Genomic DNA, 17,977 nt, shown 5'->3' on the forward strand with positions numbered 1-17,977 from the left:
TAAAGAAGAATTGCAAAACTTGGAAAACCACTTGATATAAGGTATAACATGGAGATTTGGGTAAAAGCAGTGTTATTCAGGAGATCATTAAATGCAAACTGTGGGACGAAGATACAGGCGAGGCGTTACTAACATATAATATTAATACAACTATAAACTGCCTAGGTGGGAAATAATTAGTTCAACACAAAGTCAATATGGATGGGTAAATGCCGACTTGGTGGCGCAGTGGTACAGGCAACATGACTGTCCTACTGTTGCGGGTTCGAATCCTGCTGGGGCATGGTCGTAAATTTGTTTGTGATTATTTAATAATTGTTATTATCCTAGGCAAGAGTGTAAAATCCGATAAGGAAAATAATCCCAGTCACACCAGTAACCAGGCTGGGTAAGACCGGATGTTTTCTGGAATAATTTCTAAGTTCGTCATTCGCCAGTCGGTAGGTTTAATGCGAGGACCGTGGTTCGGAGCCCACATTAAACTGTGGGTCCAGTCTAAATAAACCTCTAGCGGGTAAACAGACAGTTTAAAATATATATAAACACATGGATAAATCTAAGAAATTCCACTTTCTTTTATAAGTACTTATCATAACCATATCATATATATGAAATCGCTATTTTAAAAATAGAGATAACACTTATAACAACTATTTATCCTTAGAATCTGTTTTTTTTGTTTCAATAGCAACGTAAACACTTGCCTGGGTCTTATCTGAGCACATAAGTGTCTAGTAACTAAATTCTTTATTTTCGTCTTTTAAATGCATGAAATAATGTTGATAAGATAAAACAAAAATCGTTTTTAAAATTATATGGGTTCGACTATAACGTAAAATGCTTTTCTACTCACCTCTGTTAGTGTAGATATTTCTTCCATTGTTCTTCCTAAAGAATAATACGTAACATACAAATGGTATAATTAAAAAAAGTTGTATATTGAGCAAATTGTACAAGTCCATTTCGTAGATGATTTCGGCAGTTTCTGAAAAAGATAAGATCTGATATATTTTAAAATTCATTTAAATAATTAAATGGTTATCTTATACTTGGATGATTCATATTTATTTTATCTTAAACGCACAAATTGGGGTTTAGATTCGAAATTTTAAAAATTCTACTATTCGATTTGACATCACATTTTTTAGACAGCGAAAATCTAATTTCTTTTAACACATAATTTAGACTTTTCTTTTAAATATTATGATTTTGCCTTTGTAATATAAGACATTTTTTTATCAGTTATACAGCTACAGTGATACTACATCAATTTTCAATGGATTAAGATTAATTAACCGATGCAAATTTTATTGTTGCATGTCACATAAAATAGGATCAATGTTAGGATCATAGTTATTTATATGCTATATACATATAAAGTCATCTTAAAAGTTTTAGATAGCCCTTTTTTATCATTATTTTTGTTTTCTCATCATAAATCACCTAAGAATTATGTTTCAATATAAGCTCATGAGATATTTTTTTACATAACCACAATAGGGCGATAAAGTGATTAGTTAATATGTACCAGAAATTTCAATAGAGAAAAATCATTGTAAAGTTTATTGGAAAATTAATAGAAGGTTGTAACATAAAATAGAACAAATGCTAATAAAATAATAAATAATAAAATAGAAAAAAATTCACTTTCATATGTGTTTTCCAACTTTATTATATATATATTATATATATATATATATATATATATATATATATATATATATATATATAATTATATAGTAATATATCACTTTTTTAATTAAAATTTTATTCACTGTAGCAAGAATCTATGCGAATTCAAAATCATTTTTAATTGTAGTAAATATCTCTATACAAATGACTGCACAAAATGATTATGAGTATTAACTAAGGCCTTATCCTTAAACATTAAAATATTTATTCTCTGTGGGTCTTTAAAGAAATAAAATAATTGTGTTTAGTGGTATATATAAATGACAATTGCTGTATTATGTACTAGTGCAATTTCAAATTGGGATCTTTGAAGGACCACGATCTTTAATAAAGCAACAAATTCAATAATTGTTGATTATAAAGAAATGAAAAACCAATTAACTTCTAATGTTATCTAATCTATGTTATCTATCTGTCTTCTAATTAAATTCTAATGTTATTAATTAATTGTTTCAGATTGTTTTTCACGTATATTTTATAGTGTCTGCAGCAGACGACTCACTAAAACTTAAATCTTTATTTCTAATAATTAACAGTATTGATGGATACCTAGGCGAAATTGGCTGAGTTGAAACCTTAAGGAATGGTACTCTTTCGTATTGCTGTCAATAAAGACATTAAAACAGTAAAGTTAGATTTTGTAAATAACTCAGATTGTTAACACTAATGCTATGGTGGCTACTCATTCGACTTTAAATTGTTGCAAAGGAATCTCCAATCCTCTCTCTCCTTGTTTCGATTTGCTAGCTCAGAAAAGGAAATACTTTACAACTTAACAAATCAGAATGCTGTTGGACATCAATACTGATGGTGACAGAAACAAATTCATATTTTCAAGAAAAAATCAAAGCTAAATCATTAGTAAAAAGCGATCCCTTAAATTTTGTAAATGCAGTCAAAAGCACATCTAAAACTACCGCTATTTCGAAAATTACTAGTCCTACTTTAAAAATCCTCCCTGACAAAATCGATCCTTCTTCTCAACGAATACGAAGTATTTACCCCATCTTTTACCCCCATCACCATTCATTAATTCCGTCTCTCAGTAGAGCATCGGTGACTTCGGTACTCTCATCTATATCTACTCCTAATGAATAATTAGTTATTCTTCCTTTGTTCCTCTTCTGTCTTATATTACCACTTTTTTCTGGTAACTTCGAAACCCAAAAATGGTAATGGAAACGGTTCAAAAGAGGTTGTTAAGCGCAAAATAAAGGAACATAAATAATATCAGTAATATTAATAATAATTATGATTCGTAGATCTACTACTATACCATGGAATAAAATAAAGGCCCTCTTCTCAAAATTAAACAAGTTATATTAAAAAATAACCATATTAGTAAGGCAATTGAAAAGTCCCCCGCCTGCCATAGTAAAATATATTTTTTTGGCAAAATTAGTTTTTCTTATTCAATATAATTCCCTTGAAGGGTGATACACTGATTATAGCGACCCTCCAACTTTTCGATACTATTTTTGTAGTACGATTTGTCCTTTGCTTCAAAATAGGCCTCAGTTTCGGCGATCACCTCTTCAATTGACGAAAATTTATTCCTAGCGAGCATTCTTTTGAGATCTGAGAATAGGAAATAGTCTCTGGAGGCAGATCTGGAGAATACGGTGGATGAGGAAACAATAAGACTATGTAAATACAATAACACTATGTAATAGTCGTTCTTGATGGTCCTTCCTTTTTCAAGGTAGTCAATGAAAATTATTCCATGCGCATCTAAAAATACAGACGCCATAACCTTGCCAGCCGACTGTTGCGTTTTCCCACGATTTGGAGCGGGTTCATCGTGTGCGGTCCACTCGTATGACTACCGATTGGACTTCGGAGTGAAACGGTGGAGCCGTGTTTCATCCATTGTCACATATCGACGCAAAAACTCGGGTTTATTACGCTGCTCAAACACTTATCAAACGCTTATCAAACACTGCTCTGAATCATTAACTCGTCGTTGTTTTGGTCAAAAGTGAGCTCGCGAGGCACCCACTTTGCACAAAGCTTACTCATACCCAAATATTTGGGAATTATATGATATACATATTCAGTTGATATCTTTAGAGTGTCTGCTATTTCATGCAATTTCAATTTACGGTCATATAAAAATATTTTGTGGATTTTTTAAATGTTTTCATCGGTAACAACCTCTTTTAGGCGTCCACTGCGTTCACCGTTTTCGGTACTCATTTCACCACGTCTAAACTTAGCATACCAATCTTTGATGGTTGATTTTACTCGGGCAGTGTCCGGAAACTCGGCATCAAGCCAAATTTTTGCTTCAACTGTATTTTTTCTCTTCAAAAGGCAATATCTTATGAACATGCGAAATTTATCTATCTATCGCTTTTTATCCATTTTTTCACAATAACAAAAGTTGCTTCATTCATAATGCTATAATTCACAAACTAATGATCCGACAGCTGTCAAATTTATACACGCATCTTTTGACGGTTAGGGCTATCTAAAAAACATATGTATTTAATTCTAGTGGCGCCATCTATGTGTCAGGCCGGGGACTTTTCATTTGACCTGTTATAAGGTGAGTTATTTGGTTTTTATTTGAAGTTATAGCGATATCTCTATAACATTTAGAAAAAATAACCTCGCATTCGAATTTTAAGCCCAGTAAATATTTGTTTTATTGATCTTTTGTTTTTACCTAAAACACCGAGTCGTGAAGAAAGCGCTTTATAATTAAGGAATATTAGACATTACGGTAACGAATTGCTTAATATTTATGAACCCCTCTCGTTGGCGTATCGAATTTGATTTGTTTACATTTTCAGGTGGCTTTCAAGTGGAAATATGCTGAAATAAGCTCGTCTGATGACGTGTCTGATTTACGGCCGGATTAATCGAGGGTATGTGACGAGGGAGACGTCAGAAAGTTGTTCGAATACGTTTATTATTTATTTAAATATTGAGTTAAAAATTATTTAAATTGCCTTTGAACTCTAACTCTACAATTTTTGTAAAGATAATTGTTGCGACGCAAATTTATCATGAATGGTTGGGACAGCCCTGTAAAATGTAAGTTACGCTAATTGTAGAATTCTTTCGGTTCTATTGTTAGAGGGTCTAATTTATTAGAATTGTGAAAGTGACAGAGGATTGATGATAGTGAAAGTGACAGATGAGAGATGATACTGACAGATGACAGTGAAAAATGACAGATATATAGCTATATATATATTTATATACGGAAATTATATTCAGCCTTCAATTTCAAATACATAATAAAATGTACATTTACGATATTAAGTCTCCTTTTACCAATTATGGGTTTATCTGGACTGGACCTAAAGTTTAACGTGAGCTCCAAACCACGGTCCTCAGCATTAAGGCTACCGACTGGCGAGTGACCAACTTTAGAAATAATCCCAGAAGATATCCGGTCTTACCCAGCCTGGTTACTGGCGTGACTAGGGCAATCACAAATTTTAAACAATCACAAATATAAATTTACGACCATGCCCCAGCGGGATTCGAAACCGCAGCTATCACAACAGTAGGAGGACCGTTCTATCGCTTTTACCACTGCGCCACCAAACCGGCATATTTCATTTTTATTAATGTGTTAAAGGTAAAATGAAGAAGATATTTGCAATTTCTATATAATAATATTATCTAATAAACCTAAGTAATAGTCGCACTCGCATTCGTTTTTAATAATAAAATAAATTATACTGTCATACGTATAATACGGCGTCTGTGATATGTGATATCATTATGTGAAAATGTGCGAGAAGAAATTTTAGTAAACCTACACCACCTCATTATATCTATCGCTCTCGTACTAGCTTTTGTACACATTTACCTTTTTGCTTGCACTTACAGCACTTTCAGTGGAAGCTGTCTGGCTGTCTCGGAAACAGCTTCACTTAGGTTTGCCATTATAGAATGTGTCTGGCAGTTGAAGGCATGATTTACCATTACGAATTTACATTCGTAAACAATTTTTTCTGCAATAATAGTTTTTTTAACTTTATGTATACTACGTACTGCTTAACGTAGGTGGGTTTGGGATGCGTCGGATTTTACACTCTTACTATTGGCAATAAAAGTTAATAAAACAGCCTATATAGATTTGAAATTATTTCTCAGTGGTATTCGAACTCAGTTGTCACAGCAGTAGGAGAGCCACCTTGTCACGTTAATCATTGCAGCAGCCAAGCTTTTTCAACCTTAGCTAACTACATTCTAATTGGCTCCACTCTATATTGGGCCACTCATTACCAGCCACATATTGCTGAATCGATTAAAGATGCATCAGAAACACTGTTCTGTAAATACACATCTCACATTTAGTGTACGAATTAATAAGCTTTAAGTACTTTATATAATTTTCAATAAAATTAATCATCATACTTTAGATATTACGAGTACTACATTACCATGATTTATTTATTTTAATGTTATATGTGTATATAGACAATAAATAACTATATTAAATATTACGATAATACTGATAAGCATTCGATGGTTTATGACATGATTATTTATTGCTCTCATTGCTCTCTAAACAAATATTTGTTTACTCTAATGCATGTTTTTATGAATCATAGACATTTTAATTGATATATTAATTATTTTTATATTATTCTCGTCATGGCTAGGTTTTAGTCAGTAGTCTTAAAGTCGTTCTTTCTTTGTCATTTCTTCCGACGCCTTTCTAAATCAGTCAGTAATTGTTGCGACGCAAATTTATTATGAATGGTTGGGACAGCCATGTAAATGTAAGTTACGCTAATTGTAGAATTCTTTCGGTTCTATTGTTAGAAAGTCTAAATTATTAGACCTTTCAACTAAAGTTTCTAATATGTATGACATGAAAAGGAATTATGACCTGATATAAAACATAACGTTCACATTATATTGAACGTTTGGTGAAAATAGACAGGCAAAAAGATACCAAGTAAACAGAACAGACCTGTTCAACAAGGATGATATCCATCGGCTTGTTGTCGAGTATTTAGGATAACGAGGGTTCCGGTACCGAGGCTAGACGAAACGTGTCGGATGGCAGACCTGGTAGAGGACTCCTTATGGTGCCTATAACCATAAATATTAAGAAGACCCGAAATCGTGGATTTTTTGGCAATTCTTTAAAGAAGGAATTCCTTAGAGTCCGAAACGCACCTGTTTTATCAGCGTGAGAAGTTCCTAGATGGAAGAGTGTTTCCCACCCCGATATTATCAGCGAATTGGGGTCCAAAAAAGGGTTTCTTGGACCAGCCTTGTCCACCACCACCAAGTACCCGAGGGAAGAGCTTCAGTAATAACACTGTGCATCCACGACGAGAAGACAGTCTCACAGTAATTTGCATGCACACCGAGAGAAAGAGTTGGAAAATGAGAAGAATAAAGTATTGGTGAGAAAGTGTTATTGAGAATGGAGAAGTTAAGTAATAGTTAATTGTAAAGAAAGAGTCAGAATCACGATTTTCTTCACTGTACAAACTCACATCAAGGACAGTGGAATTCTTATATGTCTTTTGTATATTATCAGTCAGGTCTGATGATGGAATAGGCATTTGCCAAACCAGACACATAATTTACTAAAACATTTCAAATCATTTCGTAATTCTCTTCATCATTACGTATTGATTTTATATTATTTCTATTTTACTTCTTTAATTTTGTATATATGTAACAATATTTATTAAAATAAATAAACTCGTCTTTGAACATTAAGTTATACAAACGAAAGAGAAAATATATTGTTTTCTCCTCTTAATTCCAGAGATTCCAGAATAGAAAAAGAGATTTGCGAGTCATAACTAACAATTAAATTCACACATTTTCAATGTGTTTTGATTTAAGCAATCGATATAGGTGTCAATTGACGTAAACTCAAGTAAAACTAATCAGTGTTAACCTACTTAATTTACTCGATATATCTCGATGTTGATAACCACGTGTGACACTTTGCACTTGACGACCTAAATATAATTAATTTTGAACAGATAATACATAACAGTAGAGAAACTAAAGGTTATAATCACACAAATAATTATCCGATATTCTGTAAAAATAAACACGTTTTCGACACAATTATTTTTAATCTTCAACAAAAAGGTTTGTTTACTCTCGTACATATCAGACGCAGACCGCGTAAATTTTAACCGAAAACAATTAAAAAGACGCAGAAGTAGCCATTATGAACCCTGACAAGCATCAGCAAAATAAAAATTAATGTTATAATTATATGCCTTAAATTTATTAAAATGAATAAATAATGAAATAATGAAAATAGAATTTAAAAGCAAGAAATCATCATTACCTCCTCTATATTTTGTTCGCGATCGTGATCGTTGTTTGTCCCTGAATGCGTTTCCCTTTCAAACATAAATATGACGAAAATAATTTAGCACCAACAAAAACAGAAATAACTAGCACGAGAACCCGGCGATTGTGAACCACTAAATTCAAAACAAGTCTCACAGAGACGATGCCGACTACAATTTAGATAATTTCGTTTTAAAATATCTGAATAGAAATTATCTGTATTATTGTCTCGGTTCCAGTTAGTGATTAGACTGATTACGTATATATTCGATATGCTATTTAATTTTAAAGTATTTTTTACTGTGATAATAGATTGGTAAAACAGAAATTTCGCTTTATTCTTAATCGTTGCAGTTAAAGCCTGACATCTATACTATAGAGCGTTTAAAAGGTAAATAATCCCTAGTATATACCTTTGAAAGTCCTTCGGTTACTCATTCAAAACCAATTGCCCTTTGAAAATGGAAACTGCGGAATATCACTCTCATATTTTGCTCATTTCATCGTCAATCTATAACTTATGCTTGGGGGCGTGGGCTTGTTAACCGATATCTGAAAGTTTATCCTCTAGAACTTCTTCTAGAATATTCTTCCAATTTTCATATTTTTCAAATACTCAAAACTCAAACCAGTACCCAAGCGTAAAACAGTACCAAGGGTGCAATATATTATGAATACTTAGAAAAGGTGGATTAGGCCTACAGGGGACACCCGCACTAAATTAAAAAAAAAACGCGCCTGGAACTCTGCCTCATAGGTGGGGTGGGGAAGAGTTCAATCTAAATTTAGTAAGTATATAAACAAACAACCTACTGTCTTGTTTGATAGGGTTCTTCCTTTTATAAATGTATTCTATTCTATCCAAATCTATTATTTGTTTTAATACTTTATTTATATGGTTTGTATGTATGTATCTAAATATGTATTGCTTAGATTACATTTTATTTATTTATTTTATTGCATTTATTGCAATAAAATTTGTTAAATAATATAATATTTCGGCATTATTTATCTGCTCCGAGAAGTTATATAAACGGAAAGAAATAATAAATCACAAAGCTTCAAACCATATGTTATTAATTTATTCCAACCACTAGTACACCTTAATACTTACACTATCCTGAAAATTCATGACACTTCATTTAAACATTTAGCTTTTTCCATCTTTTGAACTATCTGTAAAATCAGGAAGATATAAGTATAATAACAAATAGACAGAAAACGTATACAAATATGATCATATTTCATTCTTATCTTTACTATAATTTTCAAATAAGTTTTGTTTCCATATTACTTAATATAAAAATATACTCTTTGTTCCATAACAATCTACAAAATTAGTGTTATGGAATGATAATATACCCTTATACCCTTATTTTCGCATTATCTGCCGCTAATTATCCCTCTGAAATAATTTCTAACCACAACTCTGGTAAACAACAAGGCGTATATAGAACAAGGATTCGTAGTTGAGAAAACTGCCAGGCTAGATTAGAACAGATGTGCATGTGCAGTTCTAGCCGGTCAACAACTTATGTAGAGGCTTTCTACTCTCGTCTGAAATATATGAGGAATTTCAACTTTTCATACAAAAGAGATGCCCAAATCATTGTAATCTACCTATCGTAATTTGTTCCTCATTTTGTGTTCTGATTGTTGCATTTAAACGAAATTTACTTAATTTCTAATACGATCTTAGGGCGAAACATGTAGAATTTGACCATAGAGTAATATATTGACTATTACCTTAATACGTATAATTTCAAAATTATTTTGCATGGTCTTAGCAGGAAGGCGCCAAGAACGTCATCTCGCTAAAGTTTATTGGTTAGTTTATATTACCATTACAGGCACCTGTAAAAAATATTAAACGTATCTTAACCAATATATATTTGTTTCAAGCAAACGAAATCCTTCAATAATTAAGTTTTTACTTAATTGCATTTGCATTTCTACTAAAACTTTTCATGTAATATATATACACATTTACCTTCAATGTAATTTTGCCATCGCCCCATTTGAACACAATTTGGTTTTAAAGTGTGGATAATATTTTCGTGATTTCTTATATTATATTCCTGCAAAAACAATATACATATATAGGAACACAAATGCTCTATACAAATAATTGTATACGTACCAGGTAAAAGCAATGCCAAGTCACAAACTCATCTTTAACCTAACTAACTTGGGCTGTTTAAGCTGTTAAGGCTGGGAAAACGACATTTGGTTTTTTTCGCACATACATTGGATACACAACACTTTCGAGAATGAAAATACATTATAATAAAATAATAATCATTATAATTAAGATACAAAAATGCTAATCCTAGTCAGACACACAAAAATGGCGTCATAAACAAGCCATACAAACAATCTGGTTATAGAATAATTGATCATATGTATTTGTAGGGCAATTCAAATGAACCAACGAAAAGAGTGGTCTCAGAGTCAGCATTAGTTGGACTACGCAAAATATTTTCTTGGCTTATTAACAACAAATTAAGCATGGCATTTGACTTCAAACTTACACATGCCAAACTGTAACAGTATCCAGGCCATACAGCAATATACATAACTTAATGCATATAAATTCAGAGTATTTTATATATTTTTAAATTACCTTTTTACCAGCGAGAGTTTATCTGGACTGGACCTACAATTTAACGAGGGCTTTGAACCACGGTCCTCGGCATTAAGCCTACCGACTAACCAGTGATCAACAACAAGATCATCCCAGAAGACATACGGTCATACCCCGCCGGGTTACTGGCGTGACTGGGATGGTTTTGGATTTTCCACTGTTTCCTAAATATAATTAGAATTACAATCACAAACATCACGTACATACATGCACCAGCTGGATTCGAAACGGCGACTATCGAAACAGTAGATGGGCCGTTTTATCGTCTTGATCACTGCGCCAACGAAGCCGACTCACGAGGTATTTCAAATCTCATTGGTTTGACAATTATTACTTTCTTCCATGTTGATGATACTTTCTCCCATAACCAAGTGTTCCTCCACAGGTTTTGACCGTTGAACGGTTTTATAGCCGTTCGCAATTCGTCCATTTTTGATTCATCATCAGGAAATTCAGATTCTGGAATATCAATTATTGACGGAATAGCTGAGCGGCTAATCGCCCCTATCGTTTTGAAACTTTCCAAAGATTTCAACCGCTCTTTGAATGCTGTTATTGTTGTAGTGTTTATGATCACAGTATCACAATCAATCTGGTCCATTTTCGCTCCTGAAATTTCGATGTTAAAGATGAATTTCTTAAAAATGTTGAAATTAATAGATATATTTCATTTTGCAACATCACTAAGGAACAATGTAGGGCAAAACTTAATGGGCCTAATGTCCATCCTGGGGAATATCTAATGGAACCATACCAAACCAAGCGATTTGGCCCGCAATCGTAGACCACAGACATCTTTAGTGACTCCACCAAAATTGAGGGAGAACTCTTTAATAGAGCAAAGATTTCTTTAAAAAAGGCTGGCATCCAAGAAAATCAAAAGGCTGTGATCAAAATGACAATTATTGCAAAAACTATCAAGAAAAGGAATTATAAAACTCACCTATTAACTAATTGTCATTTCGCTTAAAATATATCACAGTGGTTTGGAAGATGGCTGAAATTATGATAATTTCAAAACCCATAATCATATATATATATATATATATATATATATATATATATATATATATATATATATATATATATATATATATATATATATATATATATATATATATGAATCCATCACTTAACTCCGGAATCAGAACGATCGTCATCTGAGTAGACAAAAACTGGTGTACAAAATTATTGTACAAAAGTGGCATTGAAATGATTGTGTGGCTCTTGATGGAGATTACGTTGGTGAATAAAGCCAATTTTGAAAAAGAAAACCGCGTTTTCTTTGTTACCCCCCGGACCTTTCAGCCCTTGTCTTAAAAGAGAGTATCACAAGTGTATTGGGGTCAATTTATGACCTATTTTACATAAGTGATAAAACACAAATGAAAAATTTGGTGATGACACTGCTGATCGTTGCTGTTGAAGGCAATAGCAAGGAATCAACACAAAAATTACGACACGCCAGTGACAATATAAAATTGGACATAAACCTGAAAAACAAAAATTATGCAAAATAAATTAATGTTCATGGAGTTTATCTATAGTCAGATTGCACAAAAACCAATAATAAGCTATAATATTATTATTCCATTATATAGCTAACGCTAATTATCATTGGAAGGTGCACATGCTTTGAAGACAGTGTAAAAAATTCTTTTTCCCCAATCCCATATATATATATATATATATATATATATATATATATACATATATATATATATATATATATATATATATATATATATATATATATATATATATATATTAGCGTTGGGACTTATCGATTGAAGACAGTCGAAAAAGTCGATAGTTAAAACACTAGCGACTGAAAATAGTAATTACTATTTTCAGCCAAATGCATGGTTCAACTTTTTATTTCAATTCGTGATGTCAGACGAAGATGTACGAATCCTTTCCTGAATAAATAGAGAGAGAGAAAAGGGCGGAGATAATTGCTTGGGGCAGTTATATTTATATGTGGTTATATTTTCCAATGGTAGTATAAGCGAGACGAAGATGTATAAATTCCTTTACGTACTAACTTTAAAAAAGAAACCGAAAAAAATAATTCCCGAATACTATTATAATAATACTACATAACATCCAATTTATAATTTAATTTTAAACTAACTAGAATTACTTTTATATTTGAATGTTGTTCAGTTGAATTTGAAAAAGGAATGGAATTTTTCTGTGGAATGGAATAATAACCCACAAATGCTTTATCATATTTTAATGTGTTAATTGCTATTTGTAAGTAATATACTATAATAAATATAGACTATACAATAGAATTTGATCAAAACCTAAAAACTAAAGAAGTACAATAACCATAAATATTATATAAAAATTAAACATATATCTAATCATAGAAAATTAGATACATTATAGAAATATTACCTATTACTGTCATAAAAACATATTTTACTATTTATCATTACCAATTTTAATATTTTTACCCCATACATTAACAATCTTGAAAAATATAGTACCAAAATGCTGCTATATTAATATACAATATATTATTATTTACAAGTACACTATCAAAAAAATCATAAAACTACGTACATTATATATAAATCTATGTAAGCATAAATTGGGTGCATTTTTGTCAAGGTCGTGGCTAGAACGATAGAGCCAGAACGTTAAAAATCAGTCGAATGAAGTAGAACCAAAAATAGTAACTAAGTACGACTGAAACAGTCGATAGTAAAAAGTAGTCAGTTACTAAACAGTCGATAGTCAATTTCAGTGTATACTTTCCAACACTAATAAATATCATCAATTTTCGATATTAGCAATTTAATAAATCGGCCTGTATCGAAATATTGAAGCAACGAAAGATATTAACCTCTAGACGTGCTAATACCGTTTTTATCAAACATATTCTCGTCTACGCGGCATTCGAGATAATAGAGAATAACTCTATTATAGCGCTCGACTTTGGCAGGTCTGAGATAATACTTGAGTTTGTGCGTATCTCGCTCTAGAATTCGGGGAAATTTTATGAGATCCTATATATATATACTGACGTTTTAGTACGTAATATTGTAAAGACAATGTCTGCACAGACAACAAGGTTGTTTCTATAAGAATAAACGTAGATTTAAAGATAATATAAAATGGAAATAGAAACACAAGCAAAGTTGAAACTGGTAGTAACACAAATAACCCTAGTAATTGAAAGTTTAATTAAATCAGATAATTTTATCAATTATAACTCAGAAACTGTTTTTATTAAGAAAATAATATCCACGTTTTTAAAATCTTAAAATGCAATGCCGTAAAATCTGATATAATAAGCCCCGGCTCACCATAATAAAACACATTTTTTTGGCAAAATTAGTTTTTTTATTCAACATAATTCTCTAAGGGTGATACACTGATTATACCGACACTCCAACTTTTCTATACCATTTTTGTAGTACGATTGGTCCTTTGATTCAAAATAGGCCTCAGTTTCGGCGATCACCTCCTCATTCGACAAAACTTTCTTACCAGCGAGCATTCTTTTAAGATCTGAGAATAGGAAATAGTCGCCGGCGGTCAGATCTAGAGAATACGGTGGATGAGGAAGCAATTCGAAGCCCAATTCATGGATTTTTGTCACGGTCCATTGTATTGGTGAAGCAGCACTTTCTATTTCTCCAAATGCGTCCATTTTTCGGCGATTTCGTAATTCAAACGGTCGAATTATTTTGCCCTCGAAAACTAGCGTTCCAAAATGCTGCTATATTAATTTACAATATATAGTTATTCACAAGCAAACTACAAAAAAAAACATAAAACCACATATATTACATATGTCTAAATCTATATAAGCATAAATTTGGCGCATTACTTTCAAGGTCACGGCTAGGACGGAAGGCCAGAACGTTAAAAATCAGTCAAATGAACTAGTAGAACCGAAAAAAACAACTAGAAGTACATGACTGAATCAGTCGATAGTAAATAGTAATAAAATCAGTCGGACCGAAAATAGCGACTGAAAACAGTTACTAGTAAAAACAGTCGAACCAAAAATAGCGACTGAAATAGTCGATAGTAAAAAGTAGTCAATTACTGAACAGTCGATAGTCGATTATTCCCAACACCAGTTATTATAAACTATTTTGTATTTTTTAGGACATTCATTACTTTACACATTTGATTTGAAGAAATCCACTGCCCAAGCCCATCAAACACTTTAAGAATCTCATGGTGATGCTGTTGCGTCATATTCTAATAATTGTCGGTTTTGGCTTTAACCATAAAGTATATATATATATATATATATATATATATATATATATATATATATATATATATATATATATTACTCTACAAAATCAATGAATTTGACAATAAATTATTTGATAAAAACCCAGCTTAAACACTCAAAGAATCTACTAATCAGATATTTGTATGTGATAAAGAATATTCAAAAAGAAAGGAATGAAATGTGTGAAAATACCATTTCGAACTACTTCTATATCAGAATTACTTACAAGGCAGAACAGTTTTCTGTAGCGTACTGTAAACGGTAATAAAAAGTAGATCAGCTATGACAATTTTAAGTGAAAAAGCTCAAAAAGTAGTCTAGGAGACCTGTGCACATCGGCACCAAAGCAGAATATTCTTGGTCATCAACTCTTGTTGTGCATATATAATATAGTATTAGGAAGTCGTAATGTATAACTGACTACTAAAATTAAATTAAATTGTTATTGATGACATATATCGACAATTGAAAAGACTGAGTGATTACTACTAATGTTACAAAACAGACTAGCAATGGAGGTAAACCCAAAGTGCCCATGAAGATGAAAATGAACTTCAATTGAAAATAACACGTTGGTCAAGGTTAAAAAATGCTTAATTTATTGGTTAATGAAAGCAAGCCCGTGAACATTTTCTAGAGCTTTAGGTATTTCTTCAAAATAGGGTATAGTAATGATCTATTTACATGTACCCTTCCCTATTGCAAAATTCGAGTCATCACGAAGAAACTGATTAACACTCTCCAGAATTCTATATGCTCCAGTCATTGATCATCGTTTTTGTAAAGCTCTCGCATACCCAACACAATATCAATTTCCGCATAATATTCTATAACAACAGATATAAACATTCTTTGAAGACACCTTGTATTATACAACCACAAGTATATAATATAACCATCCTGACACGTTGAAGATCACTTCAGTAAGTGATCCGCCGTACAACTTATAATTATCTTATTCTAGATACTATTCTAACTTATTTTATGGCCTGTCCTAGCTTATTCTAAAAACTATTCTATCTTATTCTAGACATTTTCAATCTCACTCTATGTGTCTATTAATTAGTTCGTATAGTAGTTTGCCTTTGAGTATATGCACTACACACTCATCGCGCACATTTAACTGTTTGGCGAGTCTTTCAGAGTATTTCGCACTAACACTCTGAATCACGCTCGTTATAGGTTCTATGGGGATATCGCGCTGAATCAGTTTGTTGGACACGTAATATGGGGCATCGACGATGACTCGCATCACTTTATTCTGGAACCTCTGGAGGATGTCTTTGTTAGATTTCCTAGTAGTACCCCACAGTTCAATACCATAGGTCCAAATGGGCCTAAGTTTTGACTTATATAGCAAAACCTTTTTATCTAATGATAATTTAGATTTACGCCCTATCAGCCAGTATATTTGATTTAGTTTAACCCCAAGCTGTACGCAATTTGTCACTATATGTTTTTGCCATGTCAAACGTTGATCGAAATGCATTCCCAGATATTTATCGTTGTCTGCTTGCGCAAATTCATGGTCATTCAATTTTATTGATGGACATGTTCTTCTACAAAGGTTGAATGTCACATAGGTAGATTTTGTCTCATTTTCTTTAATACACCACGTTTGCAACTACAATTCGACTTCCTATAATTTGCATGATGGTCACTGTTACAGCTCACGCATTATACTTTATCGTCACGTGTTTTGCGCGTACAAACATTCGTCGCATGCTTCACGTTTTAAATCACGTTCTTACCCTACAATGGTTGAGACTAGGTTTTCACTTTTTATGACCGGCACTTTTATAACACCATTAGTTACTCAGATTTGCTCGCTATTTTTACAGAACATTCTGGAAGGTACGTCTGCATACAGCTGTGGTTTGAACAGAACAAAGTCTAAAAATAAATGGCGATAAGAGAAATCAACAATAAATTTATAAACTAAAAGTGAAAATAACAATAAAAGTCATGGTGGTAATATTTACATATTTTTTATAGGTTTATGGTGACACTGGCTTCAAATAGCACTAAAGTCCAGGAAAAGCAACTGACCAAGAATTGCTTCTGTGAAGATATTGAGACCCCATATCGTCTGGAACATCTCTGCCATTGCAAAGGAGTGGATTTTGTCGACATTCCGCAAAATCTAACCAAAACGCTTGATATATTGTAAGTACAGCATATCGTTACATTTTCGGAGTGTGGAGAATTTGAATATGTATATCTCCGAATAGAATATAAATAAATAATTGATTCCTTTACGTGCAGATCAATTGAAAATGCTGATATTGAAGTATTGAAAAGCGATTCCCTGTCGAGATACGGCGACACCCTTCATGAATTGTAAGTATTTTGTAACATAATAAGTTTCTAAGTAAAGTAAGAACTATACAAAGCTATCTCAAATATTTGATATAGTAATATTGTGTAAACTAGAAAGCAAATGATATTCGTAATTCCAAAGACCCAAGAAATGTTTGTATAATATTTTTCTTTTCGATTATTTTCTAATTATTAGAAGTAATTTCACACAAATACACACTCATGATATAGTTTGTGCGAAATACCGAATTATTGAATATTAATTTAAAATTAATTTTGTTTTCTCTATACGGTCCCGATCTAAGGCTGTTTGACACTCTTGTTAAAATCCTTTCTTATTGATATTTGTTGTAAGTCTAAAGCTTTCTTAGTCGTTCAATATTTTGCTTGTTATTATTTCAATGGCCATTTTTTCCCACTATCTTGTTGATTATTCTATATGGTTATATGAGAATGGATCTTTTCAGAAAAATGTGTTTAGTATAACTTGCTAATGTGTGCATTTTGTCTTTAAAAATAAAACTATTTTCTTCTCTGTTTTCATTTCTATTGATAGGCATAATTACAGTAACAAATAATAACGAAAATATTGAATTACAGTAATAATAATATGGGAGAGAGATTCTATATTAGAAAAATATTATTGGCTTTTAAAATAGAAGTGTAATTAATTTTATTTTGGTAAAAATAAAAATACAAATCTTAAGGAGCCGTCATATTAAATTACAGCCAACCAGGCCAATAAACAACAACTGTGCCGA

At 32.0% G+C, this 17,977-nt stretch overlaps 2 protein-coding genes across 2 annotated transcripts in view; one reads left to right on the forward strand and one right to left on the reverse strand.

Moving 5' to 3' along the window:
• LOC143200983 (rifampicin phosphotransferase) overlaps nucleotides 1-8,242 on the reverse strand; it is an 84,374-nt gene extending 76,132 nt beyond the window's left edge. Inside the window, exons 1-2 of the mRNA XM_076411798.1 lie at nucleotides 7,985-8,242; nucleotides 854-985 (exon numbers count right to left, since the gene is read on the reverse strand). Of these exons, the coding sequence (XP_076267913.1) occupies nucleotides 854-962 (109 nt within the window). The 5' untranslated portion in view covers nucleotides 963-985; nucleotides 7,985-8,242. The remainder of the gene's footprint in view (nucleotides 1-853; nucleotides 986-7,984) is intronic.
• The window catches only part of LOC143200986 (follicle-stimulating hormone receptor), a 233,562-nt gene that overhangs the window by 138,045 nt on the left and 77,540 nt on the right, over nucleotides 1-17,977 (forward strand). Inside the window, exons 2-3 of the mRNA XM_076411808.1 lie at nucleotides 16,893-17,063; nucleotides 17,163-17,237. Of these exons, the coding sequence (XP_076267923.1) occupies nucleotides 16,893-17,063; nucleotides 17,163-17,237 (246 nt within the window). The remainder of the gene's footprint in view (nucleotides 1-16,892; nucleotides 17,064-17,162; nucleotides 17,238-17,977) is intronic.

Source organism: Rhynchophorus ferrugineus, unplaced genomic scaffold, assembly GCF_030347505.1.
Source record: "Rhynchophorus ferrugineus isolate W39M unplaced genomic scaffold, kcgeb_rfMv2 rfM8, whole genome shotgun sequence".
In the NCBI taxonomy this organism is placed as follows: Eukaryota; Metazoa; Arthropoda; class Insecta; order Coleoptera; family Curculionidae; genus Rhynchophorus; species Rhynchophorus ferrugineus.